Source organism: Stegodyphus dumicola, chromosome 3 (genome assembly GCF_044657685.1).
Source record: "Stegodyphus dumicola isolate Sdum_Otavi_A_Nest chromosome 3, ASM4465768v1".
Classification (NCBI taxonomy): Eukaryota; Metazoa; Arthropoda; class Arachnida; order Araneae; family Eresidae; genus Stegodyphus; species Stegodyphus dumicola.
The window spans coordinates 78,874,932-78,899,782 of record NC_140770.1 but is presented as its reverse complement, the minus strand read 5'-3'; the positions used below and the strand labels follow the sequence as shown (position 1 = coordinate 78,899,782).

Sequence of the window (24,851 nt, the reverse complement as noted above, 5' to 3'; positions counted from 1 at the left end):
TCCTAAAGAATATTGGACACTTTTCTGCCCTTCAATTTTTACAATAGATTTGACAGCTTGAAAGATTTTAAATTTATATAAACACAGATACTGAAATGAGTACAAAATGAAAATAATGTCCTTCAAATAGAATGTCAATGAAATTTTATGAAAGGAAATATTTGATGAAATACGATCATTGAATCGAATATAATAACTCATAACTAACTCAGTATGATAATTAAATTCGGTATTATTATCATACGTCTTAGTTATTGATGCAAATGCAAAAAATTCTACAGTTAATAAAGATCTATAATGAAATGTATAAAAGTAGTCTTCAATGTTATTTTATCAGAACGTCTGTTTACATATTAAGAATTTGTCAAACACAAACGGATTGTTCACACATTAAACTGCTTACATAAACAAATTAATCTATTAAATCTTCAATAATATATTCTAAAAAGTTTCTGCTTTATGTAAAATTGAATCACAGCATAAATAAAAAAACCGTACGATCTTTGAATTTATATTTCAAAACACATGAAAAAGAAGCATAAGTAAAAATTTTACTGGTTTTTGCAAGGTACCAGAACACAGCAATTACAAATGAAACTTAAATTTCAATCAATCAAAAATCAATTTTTAATGGATTAATAATCATAGAAATCAATTAATAATTATTTTAAAAACTGAATTATCCTTTAATTGCTTGTTTAATGATTAATAATCGATTAATGAATGTTGATCTGGAATACAACTATCGATCTCTCATGTCTGGAGAAAGGATGCTTGCATTACAATGCAGAAATTGTGGATTGTGTGATCTACAATATATACTTGAGGTGTCTCGTAGCCCGCTCATCTTCACATCCATAGCTGGCTCCTAAAATAAAAATATTTATTTTCACTCTTAAAATCGCATTTGGTCTGATATCAGAAAATTGAGATAGCAATACTAGTGCTATAAATTCATCTCAATGCTCATTTAACCACCTAAATTCCATGCGGAAAGATTTAATGTGATATTGTCTTGTTAAAGGGATTGTTCTTAGAACAAGAAAAATAAAGTTTTCTTAGAGTAATGTACAGCAAAAGATTTTTGCATTGCTTGAATTAGAGACCAAAATCTGAAAACGACGCGAAAGATCCTAAGTAAGTGTTCGCAAGTGCTATCGTACTTCCCAGCTATCTTGCGGGCTATAGTAAGCATTACTCTTATTCGTAATCAGTCGATGACATGCTGTCATCAACAGTATACCATGTTGCTGTTAACTGAATCAAAACTATTTCCCAGGCTACGATATTATTCAAAGCATGAAAACTATACCTTATTTTTTATTTTTTTAAAAATAGAGCTGAATACCTTCTTGACAGATAGATGGTCATTTTCGTCCGTCAACGTTTTACTGTTTTGATTCGTCAGAAAATTAATACAGTTCTTAAAAACCAAGTTTCACGCCAATGAATTCTTGCTCACATTTACGCTTATACTGAAACTATTTAAGGTCTCGTATTTGAAAATTAATTTATACATAAATACAATCCTCCCAATAAACTGTAATTTGGATACAATCTGTAAGAAATACATCTTTCACTAAGTGTCATTTGTACCAATTCCTCAACGAGACTGTAAGCGATTTATCGCTATGTATAAGATGAGAACAAAAATGTAAGAATGGTGTAAAAGGCTTTTTTATTTAAAATTAAGTAAGCTGAACAGAAGGCTTACTTAGTGTTTACAAATCAGCCAGCAGTTGTAGCGAGAATTCACAGTAGAATTTTAAATTTAAAACTAAATATAAGTATATATGGGCGAAAGGCTACACAGACTAATTTAAACACGAAAGTTGACTCTTAATTTTATACCTGCGTGAAAGCATTATCGGAAAGAATAAAGCAACTCCGAAGACAGGAGCTCTTATCTTAGAATAGCAAATAACGTGACCTTCAGCAGGCAGAACACGCTCTGTCGAAACAATCGCAATCCCTGTCTTAAGTACACGCGAGCTAAATTTGGATTATGACAGGAAAACGGAAAGAGAGAAGTGTCGTACAGGTTCAGAACATTAAATAACTTCATCTGGAACTCGCTAAATCATATCCAAAATTCACTGGCCTTGAGCAAAAGTCTTGGTCTAGAACGGAGAATGCAGTTAGCCGTCATAAAAACACCCTTGCAGTTAAATTCGAAAAACTTCTTTTACAGTCTTCCAGTTCAAGTAGTTCAAAAAATCTTCCCATTGTAAACATCAAGCCAATAGTTAATATTTCTAATGTTAGTCTTTCAGAAGAACAAGAGAGAATTCTAAAATATAATTTTAACTTCTCACAAACCTGTAAACCCTCGATTCCAAAGATTTTGGCTCCTATCGAAAAAGCTTTCAAGTTCAGTAAAGTTTCAGATTCACAGAAAGAAATGATTAGGCATCTTATCGCTCATAATGTGAAATTCAATAATAAACCTTTGAAACCAAATCTAACTGCGAGAGAAAGAGCTACAATGCGCGAAATTCATTCTAACCCGGATATTATCATTTCAAAGGCCGACAAAGGTGGCCAGATAGTCGTCATGGATAAGAACACTTACATCGATGGTGTCACTAAACTCTTAAACGAAGGACCATATAATCCGATCCCTAAAGATCCTTCACCTTCAGACTTATCCAAAATAAAAACTGCGATCAAATCTTCGCAAATCATTTCAAGCAACTTAAAACATTCGCTTATCCCATCTGTTGCGAATTGTGCCAGATTATATGCTCTTCCCAAAATTCATAAAAGTGGTATTCCTTTCCGCCCTATTGTATCAAATTTAGGTACTGCCTCGTATCCTTTAGCTAAATATTTAGTTTCTAGATTTTCCACTCTATTAGACAATAACATTTACACCATAAAAAATTCAATAGAGTTTGTAGAAAAGGTTAAAAACATTTCTCCTAGTAATTTACTCATGGTTTCTTTTGATGTAAAATCATTATTCACCAATGTCCCAGTGGAGGGTGCATTAAGATGTCTAGAAACCAGACTTCGCGAATTTCATTTCTCTTGCATCGAAATTGATGAGCTAATTTCTCTCACTCAACTCTGTTTGAAACAAACACATTTTGTTTTCCAAAATAAATATTACAAGCAAACTGAGGGATTAGCCATGGGAAGTCCCCTCAGTCCCATCCTGGCTGATATCTACATGCATTATTATGAATCAAAATTGTTTGAAACTTTAAACTTCCCGGCATGGTTCCGCTACGTAGACGATACTTTTACCCTGTTTGAAGGTAATAAAGATGATTTAAATAAAGTTCTTTCAACAATGAATTCTATTGATCCTGCTATTCAGTTCACTTTTGAACTTGAGACTTGCAATTCTCTTCCGTTTCTCGACATTCTGGTCACACGTAACACATCCAACTTCAGTACTACAGTTTACAGTAAACCTTCATCGGTTTGCCTTCCACCACACTGTAAATCATGTCATCCGACTAAACAAAAGTTAGCTTCATTTTATTCCTATGTTTTTCGTGCTCTTCAAGTTTGCTCCTCCAAACTATCCCTTGATAAAGAACTAAATTATTTAAAAGCAATAGCTATTGACAGGGGCTTTTCACCCAACATTATTAATCAAGCAGTTAAAAAATTCTCATCTCAACACACTAAAAGCCACACTCTTATTTTAGGAGATTATAAAAATTCTGTTGTCATTCCCTTCTTTCCATCAATTAGCTATAAAGTTGCACATATTTTGCAGAAATTTAACTTTCGGGTTGTTTACTCTCCCATCAATAAAATTCCAACTTTTATACTCAAGGACCCCATTCCGGATATGAATTCCTGGGGTATTTATAGGATTCCTTGCCAGTGTGGTTTAATTTACATTGGCCAAACTAAGAGAGCCTTAAAATTTCGCGTCAAAGAACATGAGGCATATGTTAGAAAAAAGGAAACACAGAGGTCTTCTGTTGCTCAACATTGTTGGTCCGAAAATCACACTTTCAATTTTTCTGCTGCCAAAATTATTCAAAAAACATCTTCCGTTGGAGAACTGGATTTTCTAGAGGCATTTCACATTCATAAAAATCTTTCTGTTCTAGTTAACGATCCTAATTCCAATCCAAATTTGCCTTCGGCTTTTAGAGAAATTATGTTTTAGTTCTGGTTTCGCCAACAGATGGCGCCACTTGCTTATTCTTGTCCAGGCTTTCTTATTTTATCTAATCATTATTTCCTATCTTGTTCATTTGCGGTTTTGCAGCTGAAGATGATGGTTCGGTAAAACCATCGAAACTAGTCCTGTGAAAATTTTGTAGGTATAACGCTGATTTTTGTTGTTTGACTTCTGAATTAGTATTAAATAACTGATTAATTAATGTAATTAAACCTCATAAATACTTAATTCCAAAATAGAGTAAATAGAATTAAAATTTTCTATGTATTGTAACACATTAGTGTTCTCGTCACGAGATGAATAAGCCTGTTTATTACATGAGGCAAATAATTTTGCACACTCATTTATTTACTGGAATGAAATCCATTGCTAAGAAGAAAGTATCAATAGTATGTTATATTTCTGCATACACCTTAAAAATTTAAATACCACTTTTTATTTTTAATTTATTTCTTTTTTCATGATTAAAGGATGTCTATTCTGTGCTCCTATCTTTCAAACGATTTAATTCCTTTTCCATCAAAAATATAAAGGAACAAATTTCAGAAAAGGAAAAAGCAAATATAAGTAGAAAATGCACACATTTTTTATTCAAAAGAAAGGTTTACCTTGAAATATTGCAGTAGGCAAACTAAAAGTTTTCCGATATACTGTCAAGAGAAAAACATCAAATTCATCTTATGTTACCGAAGTAAAAAAAAAAAAAAAAAAAAAAAAGATAAAAAAAGAAACAAATCGGATTGTTGGATTCAATTTCAGGAAAGAACTGAATAGATGAAGCGAAAGGTTTTTCTTCGTAGATAAGGACATAATAATGTTATCTTTCTATCCTCTGCGAAGTTTTAAAGTGACATTGACGTAACAAATAATGAATGAAAAAGAATTTTTTTTTATTTAAAATGGAAAAGGTGTAGATAAGTGCAAAAGTGTTGTGTAATGGATTTTAGATTGGCTCAATCAAACAAATGTTGTGTAACTGGTTTTAATTAGTGCAAAAAACACGAATAATAATAATTTTTTAAATTTCGCTTTACTTTTAATCGTCAATCTCCTCCCGGGCGTGAACGTAGAGTATTCTGCGAAGCTACTGGCTAGGATCTATACCTAAGCAGTCTCGGCCACGGGGATGTAATAATTACGAGCCTGGCGGTTCCCGATGATCCGTGGGGTGGTAGCCTATCTCCACTCTTCACGGGTCGGGTGGCTTAAATCCCCGTAACTAGGGCATCGGTAGACAAATAGCGCCTGGGCTATTGAGCGTCCAGTCACCGCTGTCCTTGTTATTCCTTGTAGGGCCTGGAGGGAGGGGTAACCCTTGTAGTACTGGCGGAAAGCATCTAAACGACCAGTCAAAGCTGTAGGCATTCAGCCCACTTCATCGTGGTCTCTGATGGCTGGGACGAAGGTCTTGGTTGACCAGCTTAGCTGTCTAGCGGTGGGCATGCTTTGCAGGTGGAGATATTTTGAAGCTGTTGTTCCTGGTAATGTGGCCACTGGGACCTCAGTATGACCATCTCCAAGGTGGCTTTCTCCTCGGACGCCCGCCCCGTGTCTAATATCGGGGGATTGAGTTGGGTAATACCAGCCGTGTAGTGTCATTAAGTCGACGAGGCACGTATAAATTTTAGTTAATCTTTAGTGTAAAAGAAATATTATGATAATCAGTACAGCTACAGACGTATCCCGCATACCCAGGTTCGTTTAATATAATGCAATATTCAGTCCTTTTACTCTACTGTCATGAATAGAACACTTATTTCTAATTAAATACATATCCTTAGTTACAAAGGTATTCATAGATTTTCATTAACAAAAATTTATGTAATGGGACTAATCTATTGTACATTGAATCCGCTCCTCCAAATAAAAATATTGAGTAAAAACTTTCTAAAATTAAGGTTATACCTTAAATAAGCTAAGAAAACTCCCATGGAGTACACTGCGGAGAAAGAAATCTATATCTCCCTTTCTACTAAGCAGACTGGCGAAATTCAACTTGCGTTTTTCATGTTTAGAAAGGGCGACTTAGGATATGTATTAGATCTATACATATCATTGTTCCAATATTTTGGCACCAAATCGGTCTTTTTCTGAAACGAGATGACAATGTTTTTCCATATTTTGTTTATTGAACTCAAATCATGCTAAACTGCCAAGTTTTGTAAAAATCGCAGAAGTAGATTTTAAAAAATCAGCTTCCAAAATTTTAGCTCCTCAATGTTACTTCAATTTAATATATATTAAATGTTATCTCTTTTTATTAAACTTACTTGAGTCCTTTTTTCAGAATTCGAAATTTAGGTTCATTCCAAATAAAATTAGCCCATTTTTATGATTTATTTTTAAATTTGTATTTTTAAATAATTTTTATAATTTTTTCGAAAACAATTTTCGGTTATAACTTATAAAATGTTTGCCGTCATTTTAAAGTAAATGTATTTCTAAGCATACCTGCAAAATATTAGAGTCTTTTATCCAAAATTTCTTAGGATATAAGTGAATTTACATATTGGCGTGCTTTGAAATTTAGCATATTTGCTATAAGCGATAATAACTTCAAATGTGGCTTACGGACTTTAAAATTATTTGAAAGTATGAACAATGAATTTTTTCCGCTCGTTTACAATGAAAAAAACGAAAGGAAAATAGGTTGCTCGAAGGTAGGAAAATAAATCGGTAAGTGAATTATTCTTGGCGTAAACTGAAAAAATGTTGCAAGATAAAGTTTTGGATTTCTCTGTAAATTCCAAACCAAATTTTACAAAATGTAATATTTAGGCATCACTTGAATCGTAGAATCGAAACATGGAAAAACATTGGCATTTCACTTCAGAAAAAGTACAATTTTGTTTCAAAATGCCTATATTAGAACAATGCTATACATCATCTGATGTATATTCTAAGTTGCGCTTTCGAGATATGAAAGACGCATTTTGAATTTCGTCAATCGCCACTGTAGAACGGAAGATATAGAACTGTCCCATTTTTTTTTTTTTTTTTTTTTTTTTTTTTTTTTTTTTTGAACATCTGGGAATTAAATGCGTATGAAACGAATCTTTAGAATTTGATTTTTGAAGTCATTATAAGTTATTTTACGGCATGATAATTTTTTTAATTCAAAATATTCCTTAAAATATGATAATGATGAGTTGTGACGTTCGCTGAACTAAAGCACACATGTATTCTGCAGATTACAGCCTTTTGTTTGACATATTACAACTTTGAATATCCTACGATGACATTCGTTATTCCAGAAATACTTGAAAGTATAGGACACTTATATACAAGGTTGTTCTAACATAAGTATTTTGACACAAAGTTGAACGTTTTCTTAAATAGCATACCATTTTTCTCCATATTTCTTTTCTACAACTCAAATTATGCCATAGTGCCAAGTTTTGTAAAAGTTGCACAAGTAGTTTTTAAAAAGTTCTCAGTATTTTAGTTTCAGTTTGGTATATATTTATTATCTCTGTTTTTATTACACTTACTTGGTTCTTCCTTCACAGTTGGAAATTTAGGTTCAGAGTAAGTAAAATCGCAGATATTTTATGATTTATTTTGTAATTTGCATTTTTTAGTAATTTATGTAAATCTTTTGAAAAGCCTTTTTTAATCATAACCTATAAAATTACTATCACCTTAAAGTACATGTATTTCTAGGCATACCTGCAAATAATTAGTGTTTTTATACAAAATTTCAAAAGATATACGTGAATTTAAATACTGACGCGTTTTCAAATTTGGCATATTTGTTATAAGCAATAATAACGCAAACGTGTTGTACGCTCTTTGTTAAATTGATTTGAAAGAATGAACGAAGCACCTTTTCCCGCTCGCGAACAATGAAAAAACGAGAAAGAAAAATAGGTTACTATAAATTAAGAATTTAGCCAAGTGAATAAATGTGCGCCAAGATAAATTTTTAGATTTCTCGCTAAGTTTCTCATCAAATTTTATAAAATTTAATATTTGAGCATAATTTGAGTCGTAAAATCGAAATATGTAAAAACATAGGTATGTTATTTCAGAAAAGGTCTGATTTTGTGTCAAAATACCTACTTTAGAACAATGTTATATGTAAATTTAATACATATCCCAAGTCGCGCTTTCGAGACATGAATAATGTCAGCTAAATTTCATCAATCTGTCCTATTAGAATAGAAGATATATTATTGTCCCAATTTTTATGCAAGGTGTACATTCTGGCTTAAATAGTAAATTCTAGTATTTTACCTAAGTAATGAAGTTTAGCACTTTTCTCATTCCAAGTGTCAAAAGCAGCCTAAGTGCCGGGTAAATCAGAAATATGATTACACGTTTGAAATAGAAGTATAACAGTGTAACACTAACTTAAAATCCTTCAAACCCTGTTAGAATGCTCCTGCAGTGGAGTATTTTCGGAACACAAAATACTGTATTTTCTTATATTCGGTTGCTAACGGAGTTTTATCACTACGCCTAACGATGCACGAAGTTTTATGAAAGTTTTAAATAAATCTTTTTTTTAAATTTATGATTGATTTTAAATAGAAGACATAACGTGTGCTTACAGCCAAAAAATTTTCCTTTATGAATATTAATAACATAATGTTGAGCTTCAAATTTAAGAAGATCGTATCCGGATACTGCGCTGATTTGGCCTAGGCTCAAGATTTTAATGGCGCGTTTCAACTTCAGTTAGCAAATTGCTAATGCTGGATTGTTAACTCGGAGAACAGGGTGGTAGGAAGCAAAGCTGCACCGTAATTACCTCTTCGTAATTACGGTGCAGCTTTGCTTCCTACCGCCCTGTTCTCTTTACTATATCTAAAATATTCAAAACCCTTTCGTGAGGGCTAACGAAAGGAATTGTAGTAAAGATCGAAGTCTTAGAAATTGGTTTATTAACATAAAATACTTTATTCTAAGCTTTTTCTTTTCCTTAATTACATTCATTTTTAAATGTGATTGCGTTAGGCCCTTTAACCTGTATTTTTGGCTACCTTCTTTCTTCTTCTTTTTGATGATATCCTTCGTTTTGCCATACATTTCAGACATTTCTGATTTTGATATGGAAATAAGTATCTGCAGGAATTCAAAAAAGTAGTTTATGCTTTACATCTTGTGGGTGTTTTAACATCAGGTTAGTGTATTACTAGTTATTATTAGTAATAATCATTTTCGAAACTTTGCCAAAAATCCTTCTTTTGCTTAAGGGTATAAATTCTGCAATATAACAGCAATTGAATATTAGATTGCAAATAGATAACCATATGCAGTTTTTGAGTAGTAACTATAGTTAGAAACTGACTCTCGAAAGAAGTCTCATTTCTTTCAAACTGCATTTTAGATAATTAAGACATAATGACACGCCGAACAAATATTAATTCAGAAGTCAAACCACAAAAATCAGCGTTATATTTTCAAAATTTTCACAGGACTAGTTTCGATGGTTTTACCGAACAACCATCCTCAGCTGCAAAACCGCAAATGAACAAGATAGGAAATAATGATTAAATAAGATAAGAAAGCCTGGACAAGAATAAGCAAGTGGCGCCATCTGTTGATGAAACCAGAACTAAAACATATTTTAAAGGCCGAAGGCAAAGATGGATTGGAATTAGGATCTTTAACTAGAACAGAAAGATTTTTTTGAATGTGAAATGCCTCTAGAAAATCCAGTTCTCCAATGGAAGATGTTTTTTGAATAATTTTGGCAGCAGAAAAATTGAATGTGTGATTTTCGGTCCAACAATGTTGAGCAACAGAAGACTTCTGTGTTTTCTTTTTTTGTAAGATATGCTTCATGTTCCTTGACGCGAAATTTTAAGGCTCTCATAGTTTGGCCAATGTAAATTAAACCACACTGGCAAGGAATTCTATAAATACCCCAGGAATTCATATCCGGAATGGGGTCCTAGAGTATGGAACTCGGAATTTTATTAATGGGAGAATAAACAAACCGAAAGTTAAATTTCTGCAAAATATGTGTAACTTTATAGCTAATTGACGGAAAGAAGGGAATGACAACATAATTTTTATAATCTCCTAAAAGAAGAGTGTGCTTTTTAGTGCGTTGAGATGACAATTTTTTAACTGCTTGATTAATAATGTTTGGTGCATTTTAGATAGTTTTAGGCTAATGAAACATGATCATCAGTTCCTTAAAAACCACATTACAAAGATATTTTTAAACGCTACGTTAACATGGACACTTGGAATGGACTCGGCATGTCCATGCTTTCGTATTGCTTTATAATAATTTAATTGTGGGAAATTATGAAAACCCGGACACGTTGTATCTGCTTATGGTATTTTTAGTTGTATAAAAATTACGTGTAATCCTTTTGGTTTTAGGATGAAAAATATATTCCACTCTCTGATGGTAATATAAACTCCAGTATCTAATTATTCATTTAATATTTATGCCAGAGAAATTTTAAGTCTAAACAAGATAGGCATTACTGTGCCAGAAGGAAGAAATTGAACTTTCTGAACGCATCACCTTCTACACCCTGGGGCCTTTGCCACGACAGCTAAACCAAGTAAAATGCTTGTACTTTGCCATTTTCAAGCAAAATCTTCACCATTATAGATGTTGAAAAAATTAAATTTATTTAGAAGAAAAAATTGCCCAATATTTCACCATACTGCCGTTAAATGTTGCCAAATACCTACAATCTGGTGCATGCCTCGGGAATAGCCATACCCATCGGTTATTTAGGGTTCACTGAGCATCACTGAGCACGCCTCACAGGGTGCACAACAGGCGACAAGCGACCGAAAAAGAGGAAACTCAGTTCCAATTTCTTTGTAAAACATCCCGATAGACGAACGCGGGTTTCTCTTTTTCCACTTCTATATCACATCCCGAAAAGAATTTCGGCTTGACAATGCTGTATGTGTTCTCATGTCTCTCCTCATGTCTTGAAAACATCCATGTCTTCTGCAGGACTCGAATCCGATCCTAAGGATGTGGCAACCGCCTCTCCTGAAACCATGCCAACAGGAAAGCCCAGATGAAATGTTTCTATAGAGATCCAGAAAACATGCATTTGAACAGGTTGTTAAAAGGTTTTAAAAGTATGTTTTTTAAAACAACAAATTTCAATTTTCCATTTATGAAATTGTGATTATTTTCTACGGCTCCGTAAGTGCAGTTGGCAATGACAAGAGCATTTGCAATTTTGATTTCTCAGATAGAAGCTTGAAGGAAAAAGAAAAGGAAAAGGAATTTTATTTTCCGGGTGTATTTTTATGTAAAAATAGAAAAACCCATGGAATCTTTACAAAACTCCAGTTTACCACAAAATTACAAAAACATTATTTCAGATAATGACTGCAGATAGTGCCTTTGGGCGGTGAGTTACCAAAAAACACTGTGCGTACGGTGTGTATACATGGTGGGTTTAAAAAATTTTAGGACCCACTTTTAAAAAGAATTCCGTCAAAACTTGGAAAAAGACAATTAACAGCATTTATTACTATGACACCTTTCCGCCCACTTTAACATACTTTTCCTATGTTAAAGTTCCGGCTGATTTTTATATGCAGCTAATCATTTGTTGTTATAGGGTGAACATGTACTGACATGAATTCGACCGCTGAAATATTTGATTAGCTATGATATGACCGCTGAAATATTTGATTAGCAATTTAGGATTACCTATGAGATTTCTTGCTTTCCTTAAGATCCTGAAGCGAAATGGCAGTCATCTACGAGGATTGGAAAAGGGTTTACCATATTCCCATATTCCAAATCCCATATTCGAGATAGATATGATTAGGTTGAATTGGGGAAACTAACGAAGAATTTGTTTCTGAGATAAAGGTTGTAAATTTCTTATTTTATAAATATGTAATTGACAGACTTCTGAAGAGAATTCAGTGGGTTAGGCTTCAAAAAGCTCAATCGGGTAACTTTCAGTATATTCAGGATGAAATAGGTGATCTAAATAATTGCCTTTGAACTAACGGTTTAAGTGACTATATAGCAAGATTTGCCCTTCTTGACCATAGTCAACCAGCATGATGACGTCGACGTCTTTGACTCGCGAATCTAAGTAGATAGGTACGATTAGTAACTGTCTCGAACTTTGGAAGAAAGGTCTGACTTTGCAGGAACATAACCTTTTCTGTATACTGATCTGACTTAGAGTCAGTTGTCTTTTGTCTGCTAAATTAATGTTTTCTCAGATTTTAAAAACATCCTTTTTACTACAAATGAAAGAGAAAATTAACTGATTATTGAAATAAAAAAATTTCTTTTTAAGAAGTTATTGCTTTTTCCAGTGCACGCTTTCGAGATGTAAGTGCATGTCCAGTTTGCAAGCGGAAGATACGCATTCAAATTTCGATGAAATAACAACCAAATTTTCATGTTTCTTCGTCCGAAATGCTAAATGGAACTTTAAATAAAGAAGCTTTTAGCTTAACTTCCAAACTTAGCTATTAATAATTTATTCAGAACATACTTGCAGTTCTTCCCTATAGCTACAAAACTGCTGAGTAAGATCGTCAAGTTATGCTGAATATTTATTTCTTGCCTTTAATCACACTTTCTTTATTTCCTTTATTTTCAATGAAAATATGAATATATGTCTAAGGATTACCGTCAGAAAATTGTTTCAGCATATCGATTACATTTTGTCACGTGTAGTTTTTTATCTTTTTTTCTGCTAAATTATTCGCATTAATATTAAATTAGGCAACGTATATAATCTTAAGAGGAAAAATGCCTTCGTGAAGGATTTTTCAAGAGAAATTACCTGCTTTTACCACTAATACGGAGAAAACCACAAAAGTACTCATACAGTCGACTCCCTAAGAATTCTAGCTCGGGTCCAATACCCAGCTGTTTTATCACTCAGTTACTGAGATGACTCGTTCAAACATTCTGAATTTTTCTTGTAAATGTAGTTCAAATTTTCGCTTTTTCTCTTAGTATGTTTTATTTACGTGAATTCTCTCTTCATGTGATGTATATCGTAATTTTTATTCTTATGTTTATTTGACACACTCTTCAGAAATAAAACAGGAAAAAAAAAAAAAAAAAAAAAAAAAAAAAAGCCCTTATTCTATGGTATATATTATTTCAGAAGTAAATTTTCCCTTTTCTCCTTTACCTAAACAATGAAATTCAAATAAAAGTGTGACCGTTACAAAGGTATTTTTGTTGATTCCTGAAGGGTAGCAATTATATTGCTTAAAAACATCTTATTTTTTAATAAAAAATAAAAATTAGTCAACAATTAACCAACGATTATGGTAAAATGATATAGCTTCTTATAGCAGACGACTAAAGAAAAAGAATAAAGATTCGGGTTCGATTCATTCATCAGTTTACGCATTTTTTATTATTCGATAGTTGGCATATTTATTTTAGATTGGCTGCTTTACTTTTCAAAACCATTGATAGTACTGGTATTGGTTCGAATCCGAGCAGCTTCATTTTTTTCGGCTTCTACTGAAATACTGTGCGATATAAGACAGCACGATCACCCCTACGGTCTGGGCCCCTATATACGTCTGCGCGTTTCTCTAAGTGGCAGACAGACTATTCAAAGATCTGTGAGGTACAGAAGGACCATTTAGAGGCAAAACGATATTGTTCAAGAGTGTATTGTAGTAAAATGTTAAATTTTAAAGTATTTACCAGCAGCAGATGGGCCGTTGTTACACGATATCGTTAACCCCTTCATCGTTTCCCGCTAGACAGACTCGTCGATTTGAAAAGTGTTAGGCGTCAGCAAGGAGTCATGATTAAATATGACCTGATAATTACACCCAAGAGACACTTGCAGCGGAAATAAAAAGAGGATATTTATGGCCTAATTTTTTGCGCTCTTTCCTAGCAAATTTTCAAATTGCTTTCATAATTTGAAATTGTAAAAAAAAAATCTGAATATATTATTTACATTTGTTCATTATCCATAGCAAGTGGTAGCACATAGATAGCAAATCCGCGAATAGTAAAGAAAATCAAATTCCGCATTTCAAATATGATCTTTAACAATCTTTCAATTAAACTTCGTAATAAATTATAAATCTTTTAAAATGAGCGAGCATTAACCTTTAAAACCTTTGAAGATAATTATCCTTCGTTTAATATTAAATACACTCAAAGACTGTTTTTTAAATTTATTGATTGTTGTTTCGCTTTTATAAATTTATTTCGACAAACACGCATGATATTGAGGCAACATCTGTATTAGCGATTATGATAATCTTTAAACACTTGCCATTTTTGTAATTTCTGTTGCCCTTTGGAAACAAGAGTCTCATTTAAGGTAATAACAGACCTCTTTAATTATTAATCAAAACTCCTGAAAAAAGCTCTAGGAATTTTGCTGCCACTGGTAAAATTATTAACGAAATGAAAACAGTCTTTTGTGTGATTGCATCAGAAATGTTAACTTAATCCACTGATTGATTCCAACTGCCCGCTCTAACACTAAATCAACAGTTTGGTCTCAATTCACGATTGATCTAATTTCACAAACTACCCTTGCAACAGATATTACTATGATGTTAAATCTCATTTCAATGGCTAGTGAGGTTATTTATCAATGGCGAAGACCATGCATCTGCATCAACATTGTGTCTGTATCATTTTAATTAATTATATCATCAATATTTCCGGTATAATACTAAACTGACAAATCACAAAGCTTTTAAAGCAACATATTAATAACACTGAGTAATTTAATAAGATTAATATAATTCTAAAATTTGATTAAACAAAATTTATGAACTCTGAGATTAAATAGATTCCATAAGAAAATATTTTTGCTTTATAAAAAAAAAAAGCGGACTTACTTCAATTTCCCTTTAAATGTTTAGTTTCTTTTAAATACAATGTCAGCTAGTGCTTGAAATTTATCATTTTTAAATTTCAAATTGGAGCGGTAGATGTTATTACTCTGGATTGCGATAATATAGTTATTCAGCATACAATAGATAAAGCAATTGTTCTACAACTGACAAAATGAGTAAACTAAATTTTTGGAAGGTAATAAATGAAGTTGTTCAAGCAATAATATATCGCTAACAATTAATTATTGCTGATTTGCGCTAGTTATTACTTTCAGCATATTCATTTGTTTGCTATTAATGTGCACGATTAAGTTTTCTTTCAATAACGTTTAATGTATCAGAAAATTATAAAAAGAAATTAAGAAATAATAATGTTTTTTTTTAATTGAAAACATTGTATGTCCTTAAAAGGTACAGTAACATTTCCTTTATTCTAGCTGCTTAAAACAATACCATGATCAACATTAAATTTTCCATAATTTTATGTGAAACTAACTTTAAAAAGTTATTTTTGCTTCCGGATTCATGAACTACTTCGTTTTAATTAAAGCATTTTAAACCAATCAAGCAATATTTCCTGTTTTGTATTAAAGGAAACTGAAAAACTCATTTATCTGAATATAAAGAATTCTAAATTTTAGATATAAAGAAGTGTAGCATTTCAAGAGTTTTATATTTCAGAAAAGAGAAATTTCCAGATTTCACTTCAAAGAAATACAGCATTATTTTAGAATGGCTTACTTTCGATTGCTCTTGAAAATAAAAGCGCCCTTCTTAATATTCATCCCGGCCAAAAGCTCATTACTGTATTCATTATTGTTTATTAAAGGGGCGCCAAAATTGGCGACTTCCATCCTCTCTTTTGGATCTACCCTGCAACCCTTGACGGACGAAATGGATGCTCTCTCTCTCTCTCTCTCTTCGCTTGAGATATGCTCTTGGGGTTTTCGCTGTGTTCTTCCCACATCCACGGAGCATGCTCAGTGCGTCTCTCTCCCTTTTCCAAACAACACCCCAGAACCCAAAAGAGAGTCTTACTTCCGCGGCGTTCTTCTCAGGACGCGGGTATCATGTCCTCGAAAATGATGTGAGGAAAGATGTAGACACGTGTTTTTTACGTTTATTATGCGTTGTAAATAGACTGTCATATATTTTTTATATCTTTATCTGATCCATCTTCTTTCTTACAATGAGTTCTTCAAGACAGTTTCGGGCTTCAAGGAGTCTTAGCCCGCCGAAAGGAAAAGACGGAAGCAGAGAAGAGGATCAACACACTTGCGATAGGTAAGGAATGATTCGACTGAGGGGTGGTCGCGTGCTCCGTTTTCCCGATTATTTAGATCGCTCGATGTCCAGACCCTCTGGGATACTGTAGTTTTGTTTTCTTCTGGGGTTTGGTGTATGCCGCAAATCAAGATCGAGGTTTGATGACAGAGCTGTGCTCCAACACCGATATCATTGAGAGAGATATAATGTTTTATATGCAAACAATGTAAACATTAAACTTGTGGGAAATACAGAAGTTTAAAATTTAAGAAAGGTCTATAATTGCGAGATTTTGCAACTATGTGAGACGTTTCGTCAAATATAGTGAAAAGTTAAAATTTCATGATAATTTCTGCAACACAAAGACAACATTTTAAATAACAGAGGACTTAATTTTGATTTCTCAATTAAAGAATATTTGTGTAATCTATTTGCAAAGACAAATTCCTTGAAATTAAGAAGCAACTAATAACATGCTCAAAAATCAACTGTTGATACTTTTAAAGTGATACATAAATTTTTGCAAAAGTTTTCTTTCCACTTTAATTAATTTATAAGAATGAATTTAATAAAAACATTTTCAGAAGAATTAATAAATATTTGTTTTAGTGTTCTGTTTCTTAATGATAATTCAAAGCGTTTGCAAATAAGTAAAAATTATTAATAAAATTTTTAATGTAATATGCAACTTTATTGTTTATTAATGAAATTCAGATTTGAAAATTAGGAAATATTTCGTTATTTCTTTGTTTAACAAATAAATTAATTAAATTCTGCAAATAAATAAAATTAGACTCCAGACGAATCATTAGTCTCTTCATTTATAGTCTTAAAGTTTACGATGTAAGAAATGTTTTTCCTTCTTGGTTTAGATAACAGTGATGTCGAAGCTCAATTGTTTTCTACTTAATTCAGAATGAAATAAAGAATTGATCAAGAAAGGACGCAAAAAATAAATAAAATTTAATAAATAAAATCCAAACAGACAAAACATAATCCATTAACAATCTTATTAATAGTGCAAATAATATGAATGTCTTTTATTTGGTAGATATTTTGAAGTAAATTTGGAGTAAATTTGGAGTAAATCTGGAGTAAATTTGGTTAATAAAAGATGTATTGTATGAGGGTAAAAATAATGTATACTGAAATAAGAAAATGCAGAGCGTTTTTTAATAGTGAACTTCATAGGATTATTTTTCTAATAGTGCATTTCATAAGATTATTTTTTGATAGTGCACTTCATAAGACTAGTTATAATTCAATCACGAAACAAGTAGGCGATTGCTTCTCTGTTTTAGAACTGAGAAATATGCAGTCTAAAATCTGACTTTGGAAAACGTATGATTATTAACGTATGCTTTACTGTGTAATTACGTTTAATAATTACACAGTAAAGCATCATATAAAATATTTATAAATCGAGAATTTAATGGAATTTAAATTGTATTCAATTTTATTAATAATACAGTTTATTTCATGCACAAAATAGTGTTTCAATTCGAAATGTTAAAAACTTTCAATTATTCTCTTGCTGTTAGCTAATACCCTACATTATCTCAAGACGCAAAAGTATGAATTTCTAAAACATTCCAAGTTTAACATGTTAAAGATTATATATTATCGCAATTATAGCCATATATTATAAATAAGTCAAAAGTATTTTTAACTTCTGCATAAATCCTTGATATACATATTATTGCAAAAGTTTGAACCAGATATTTTTAAAACTGATATTTATATCTATTTTTAATAGTTTCTATAACCAGATTTTAAGAGCAAATGAATACTGTGGTCGATAAAGTGTATATCAAATTTTTCGAGATCTGACATGTCGCCTGTGTGTGCTTTTATAAGATCTTACGTGGGGGGTTCTTATCAAACAGAAGGTATTTGATCTGCAGCACCTTTTAAATTGCTCTCGAGTATGAATAATGTCAGAAAGCAATTAATTGTTCTGTTATAAATTTGGTGCTTATAAGATTATAAAATCAATGAAACTGAAGGATAAATTTATGCCCATCAATAAAAGAGTTTTGAATGCAATTTGTTTTAAAGGTAAATCCAGAATCAGTCTTAACAATTTTCGTTCTGTGAATGTATTGTACTTGAATGATTGCACCGCCGTTGTAAATTTAATGTTACGGATTTTCCAATCATAAATTGTGACAACTGTGAAATTATTTTATATTTACGTCATATGATATAGATGACAATGCATAATGATATGAACGTATCTCTATATATAAAATACAGAGCATAAATGGGGATATATGCATAATATTGATAATTCTGCCTTAACAACATTTTCTCTCTTGAAGTAGCAATTAAGTACTATAATTACTAGTTAGTATAATTTTGTCCTCCTGCATCAGTTAACAACACTTTCATCAACTTAATCCTCACAAAAATTCTTCTTTAAGGATTCTGTTCTTACGTATTATTATTCTCAGATTTTTTTAAGCGCAAAATTGCTAACAGACTCGAAACGCGATTTTACGACCAATCGCTATAAATGCGTCGTTTTACTTTTCTTCGGAGTTTGCTGCCATTGGGCAAAATGTAAAATAGTTAACTTTCATACTGAATCTGTCTGCTCAGGATTAATAAGCTACGCTACTTGAAGGCAATAGATGCAGTTCCTAAAAATATTTGTTTCTTACTTTTGAATCGGATCGATTTTAATAATAATAACGCATTTGATTCATGGTCTATCTAATTAAAAATATTCTATATTTTCTTAGAATGACGTTATATATTTTTTACTATTTAGTTCCTATTTTGTAAAACTAATTATTTTTTTTATGAACAAACACAACAATCTGAAAGCGTGCAATGGCGACACTGTAAGGAATAATATAGTTTTATCTCCTAAGAAAACTGAATCTTGATATGATGAACTGAGAAAAGACTAAAAAAAAAAAAAAAATGGAAAAATACTCCAGCACTTTATACTGCATCGAGAATTCTAAACATATGTTGTTATGCGGCTTCTCAAACTTTTATAATTTTGCTGTTGAACTGTATACGTCGCAAGGGCGAAATAAACGATGTTTAATAATAAAGCTAAAAAGACAATAAAAACAGTAGGATGGCAGGAGTAAGTTCAATAGCAGACTGGTAGACCAAGAGCATGCTTTACAAACAGTTTTAGGCACCCGTTAATCTGGAAATATTTAAGTTTTTTTGTTTTGTTTTGTTTTCCTTTCTCTCTTCTTTTTTTCATAGCGCATGAATACAATTTATTTTCATTTCAAAAATTGTTTCTGATAGCTTGAAGAATTTACATATTACTATATATATATATATATATATATATATATATATAATGTTATATAACATATATATATAATAGATGTTATATAACTGATGACTCACAATATATGAAGGAAATTTAAACCAAAATATCCTGAGGATACGTATATTTAACCCGATGTAATTATTCTTGAGCAAAGGGCTTTACAATTTTTGTTATCCATCCAAGATCAGCTTTGAATAAAATATCACATCGGTTAAATATTATATGTGTTCTAGATTATTCAGAGTTTTGCATTTTATATGAAAAATAGAGATTCAGTTAAAAAGGCATTGTTGACTAATGGAAAATTTTATGCATATTTATCAAAGGCTGTTGAATATATATTGAAGAATTTTGATACATTCCAAATGCAGTATGTTTTATATTTTTAACTCATAAAAAAGTCTTAGCACATTTTACAGCTTTAAGTTTTAAATTAGTCACTTTCTGTCACTATATTCATTTCACTGAATACATGATAACCCGCAGAAGACTGCATTTCGTTATATTGTTGCGTTTTTCTTTTCTGACACCAGTTGTTACGTTATTGTCTTTTCTTTACGTTCGTATGGTGTTCGTGGGGATTTGGAGTGAATAACGGCAACACTTCTTGAAGTATCGAAACACACGTTATTTAGCCAATATTAATCAGGACAGCTCCAAAATCATGTTACAGTCGTCGAAGAACTACTTTAAGCAAGCCGACGCAATCAGTGACACAATCTTCACACTATCAGGCTACAACGGTGGAGACAGCTTCACTGCAAAGCACCAGAGTACAGCTCCCGACTCTGCTCGGTCGTTCTCGGAACTCCACCTACTCTCGAGACTCTTCAAGCTACAACTCGCGGTGCACTCGACGACACACAGAGCACGGCTCCCGACTATTCGATTCAGTCGTTCCTGGAGCTCAACACGCTTTCTAGACGATGCACTAACCGCGATACACTAAGAGACTTTTCGGTGCACTCGACGACCCACTAGGCACTCGCTGCCCGGCGATGTCAACTCGATCGACTCCGCAGGGATTGACTCGCTAGACGAGACACCATCTCGATACTAACTAGATGAGAGACATACACACACTAACGGACTGCGGACCAGCAGGGCTTATATAGCTTTCGGCTTGTGTTCGAGAACATTCTGGGCTAAACCGGTAAGAATTCGTTCCAAAAGGTTCTCCATCCGTCCATGGCATATTGCTAAATGTCGCCAAATGGGCGATTTCTCGCCAAATGTGACGACCCTGTTTTCCCTTGCCATTTTATGGCAACCTAAAACAGCTTTGCGGGGAAGCTATCTCACCGCGCCTGTGCATTTCGTAACAATATTGAATGAAATGATTTTTCAGTGTAAATACAATACGATAGATTATAAATGCATTTTAAGTAATTGCTATGTGTGCAATTACTTAAATTATACATTATTTTAATTATAATACATTGTTTAGTAATTTTAAGGTAAAACCTTTGCATATGATAAAAATGTATTTTCCATAATACAAATTATAAACGTTGTAATTAAAAAAGCGAAGTATATTTCTTACAGTTTTGATGACAGCTGATTTTTTTAAAATAGTAATTTTTTAATTTTGGGTGCATTAATTTAATCTAACGTAAATTACTAATTTTTACATTTAGTAATTTATTCAGCGAAAACTTAATCGTAGATTTTTAGAAACATACCTTTTCGCTTTTAACTGAAAAATTGTTATTCAGGGTTTTTAGCTATATTTTATGTGCAGTAATGTAACAAAATTAAGAAGGTTTAGAATCCGTGATAAAAGGCTGATACAATAATCTAACCTTTCTTGAATACCAGAAATAATTTGCAAAAATGCGTTTACCTGTAAGTAAAAAAATTCCGGAAGAGTTTTTATGAGCTGATACTATGTAATTTCTTCTATATATTTTCTTGAAAATAAGGTTAATTACAGTTGTTTTGGTATTTAACTTTGATTAAATGATGGCAGTACAAAAACTAGAAACAACTCGAAAAATACTACAGTGTTTAAAAAAAATACGTAGAAACTAAACATAAATTAATGTATTTCAGCTTGATACTAAGATTTGCTTACCAAAGTGTGAGTTATTTCTTTTCTTTTTGTAAGCAAATTGATTCAAATATCATTCTGTTAACTAACAAACATTTTTAACGGAAGTGTTTTTATATAATGAATATTAAAATACTAAATAACTTTGTAAAAGTACTGTGATACATTGCCTTATTTTCCCACTGATGTATGTCTTACAGAAGTTCTATGGCTGGTTTTCACTTACGTTACCAGCATGACGCAACGATTCGGCAAGGCTTGGCATTGAACTTTACTTGTCAAAAGATTCGCTTTTGTAAACAAACAGTTCAGAACTGCTTTGGCGATGTGCCTAAAACCCTTCGTTCACATTCTTAACGGAGTTTTTTATTTTCATTCATGATTTAGTTCACTTTGAGTCTCTTTATGCGAAAAAAGTTGAATGTTTGTCATATTTTATTCAACATTTTGCTTTTCAGACAATGCGTCTGATTTTTATATAGAGAATTGTTTATAAAACTGCTATCGCAACTAGAAAGTTTAGTAGCTTTGGATACGGACTTGAGGAGAGTTCTATGTTAAATGCATATAAAGGTTTCATTTATAGCTTTAATGGTTATATAGCTCTAAATCTAGAGTACAATTTCAAAATTGCTTTTTAATTTACCTTTAATGGGCAACAGTTGATTTATACACTGTAAACAATCATCGTCTTACAAATAAAAACAACATGCTCAACAGCACAACCACTTTTAAAAGCAACTAATATTGAAATCATTTTTAAGTTCGTGATTTCATGGGCTCATAGCCGGTTCTAAGAACAGGGGACATGGTTGGCAGCTGCCTAACCCATAGATTTTCGCAGGTCAAATAACTAAATAAAGGTCTATTTAACATTAACATATTTTAATTTATATAGGCGCCAATTCTACCAATTGCTTAGGGAGCAAATTCATTTTATAATCCTGACCGTTGATAACACTGATGTATAAAAGGCGATTAAATGGATTGAGATCAGTGAACAGAATCTTACAAATAAAAATGAATGAATGATTATGAAAAGTTGGTAAAGCTCTTCTAAACCAGTTATCTAGTAGTAATATTTAATTGATTATCACAAAGCACGCGAAGATTAATTGATTACAATAAAGCACCTTCTTGAAGGAATCTTTAAAAGAAACTTCTTATACCCAGTTTACACATGGGAAAATCTCCGAAATATACAGGCAGCCATTCTTTTCACCGAGACTCTGAACTTAGGCCAAATCTCTGGAGTTCAGCAATTTTGTCCCTTTGGTCCGTAGAGGACTTTCAATCTTTTAGAAAAATGTCAGTGATAAATACTCCTATATTCAAAGCTTAACACTGTAAACGATTTGAACAAATTTTTAGTTTAGTAAAAAATTTCTGCCTTGTGCGCATTTAACTACATTAACATTAAATACGTGCAAAATTTTTCTTCGAAATTATTCCTGAAAAAAGAAAACATTTCCATGGTGAAAATAATTAATTTCATCATTCGATTGATTCAAACTTTGTTTAACTGAAATATCAGAGCAAAAAAAATTAATTTAGTCCCTCAATAAATCAGTTAATTCCAGTTTTCTTTAGCATTTTCATTGTTTCAGCTTCTAGATATAAGTGCATATTTTATAATAAAAAGAGGTTATCTGAAATAAAATTGAACTGAGCAAAATAATCATCTGCCAAATCACTGCTCTGGAGACGATATTCTAATATTTATATTCTCTGAAATGTTACATTACAAATTGAAATGCATTATAAGAATTTCAGGAACTGACTAAATTCGTTCTAGAGCATAAAAGGTTATAATAAAGGATTAAACTATTTTACATTATATTCAAAGAAAACTGTACGCCCCCTTCAGCAAATTTCTCTTGATAATATTTGAAAAGAATTTCTGAAAGTGGGAAGTTCAAGACTCTTGATTATTTATTTATTTATGGAAAAATATTAGAGCTTTATAATTTGTCTTTATAAAAGTTGCTTCTTTTATTGATACTCAAGCATACACACTACAATTTTGTTAATTTTTCTTGCAGATAGATCCACACAATATTAGAAACGCAGCTTATAAAAAATAAGTAGAGTAAAAAAATAAATTTTTGCATATATATATATATATATATATATATTATTGCTTTTGTGTCATTTCAATGCGTAAATGGAAGTGTAAAATTTAAAGGAAAATTTTGAGGCATACAGTTATGAATTAAAGTATTTCCTGAACAATATTATGTTTAATGGCTGACCTAAATAGTCAGATGCATACCTAAGGTATAGTAAATTATATTTGTAAATTGTTCAAGCAACCACTCAAGAGAAACCTATACATAAAAATGATGCACTATCGAAATTTTACTTTCAGAATGTGATATTTGTAAACTGAAATTTCAACCACATCTTGCTATCATAAATAAATAACACTATTATCCAATAAGAATTTTTAAAAAAAGGATAAAAATTAATTTAAAAAAAATTGGCAAGTATCTTGATTTGTCGTCTTATTTGAATTCATACAAAATACTAAGAGCCTAAAAGACAAAGCTACCATTCTGTTACAAAGTGCTTACCAAACGCCATAGAGAGGAAGCGTCTTCTGTCAGCAAACCTGTCTGGTTAGCATAGTACTCTGTATATTCTGACACTTGAAGCAAACCCCCAGCCATTCCTCAATTGAACTTGAGTCCTTATCCATTCTTAGATACTTAGCATCTTCCCTTCTGGTTTTCGTACTCCAAAGTACAAATTCTAAATGCTACCGAGAAAAAGAAATATGTTTCGAAATACCCATTTTACCTTCGAAGACGATGTCGATTGCTAAGTAAATAACGACGTGTAACCGTAGTTTCCAATCACATAAATAAAATATCACTATTAGTCCGAGACAAATCGTCTTAGAAAATTTAGAGGTATAAAAATTACAAACATGTATGATACTTCAATGTACAGTTATCTCGTCTTATCAAATTACCTTACATTTTACTGAACAGTCTTCTTTCAATAATTTCAAGTAACTCATTATTTTAAGTATTTCAGGAATACGAATGTAATGTAAACATAAGTATGTAAAATCGATGTCATGTGTTCTTTTATTTAACAATGTTACACGTACTTATTTTCACCTCTAATTGACAATACTGATCCATGGTTTATCTTTAACAGCTCCGTTTCGTTATTTTGACCGAAAGAGATTCTAATGCATATAAAATGATTCTCGATTCTTACAATGAAATTTATTCAAAACCCATTTTGTTGAAATATTCTAAGTTATTTCGTAAAGAATTGCT

General features: G+C 31.8%; 1 protein-coding gene and 1 long non-coding RNA gene across 2 annotated transcripts in view; one reads left to right on the top strand and one right to left on the bottom strand.

Annotated features, from left to right (window-relative positions):
* Positions 1-611: 611 nt before the first annotated feature.
* LOC118197660 (uncharacterized) lies at positions 612-15,874 on the bottom strand. Its single transcript, XR_004759637.2, has 2 exons — positions 15,686-15,874; positions 612-868 (listed from the first exon to the last, which is right to left on the bottom strand). It is a non-coding gene; the product is annotated as an uncharacterized LOC118197660 (long non-coding RNA).
* An 82-nt stretch (positions 15,875-15,956) lies between these two features.
* Positions 15,957-24,851, top strand: part of LOC118182814 (uncharacterized) — a 263,465-nt gene continuing 254,570 nt past the window's right edge. The window contains exon 1 of the mRNA XM_085813015.1: positions 15,957-16,228. Coding sequence (XP_085669141.1) covers positions 16,134-16,228 — 95 coding nt within the window. The 5' untranslated portion in view covers positions 15,957-16,133. The remainder of the gene's footprint in view (positions 16,229-24,851) is intronic.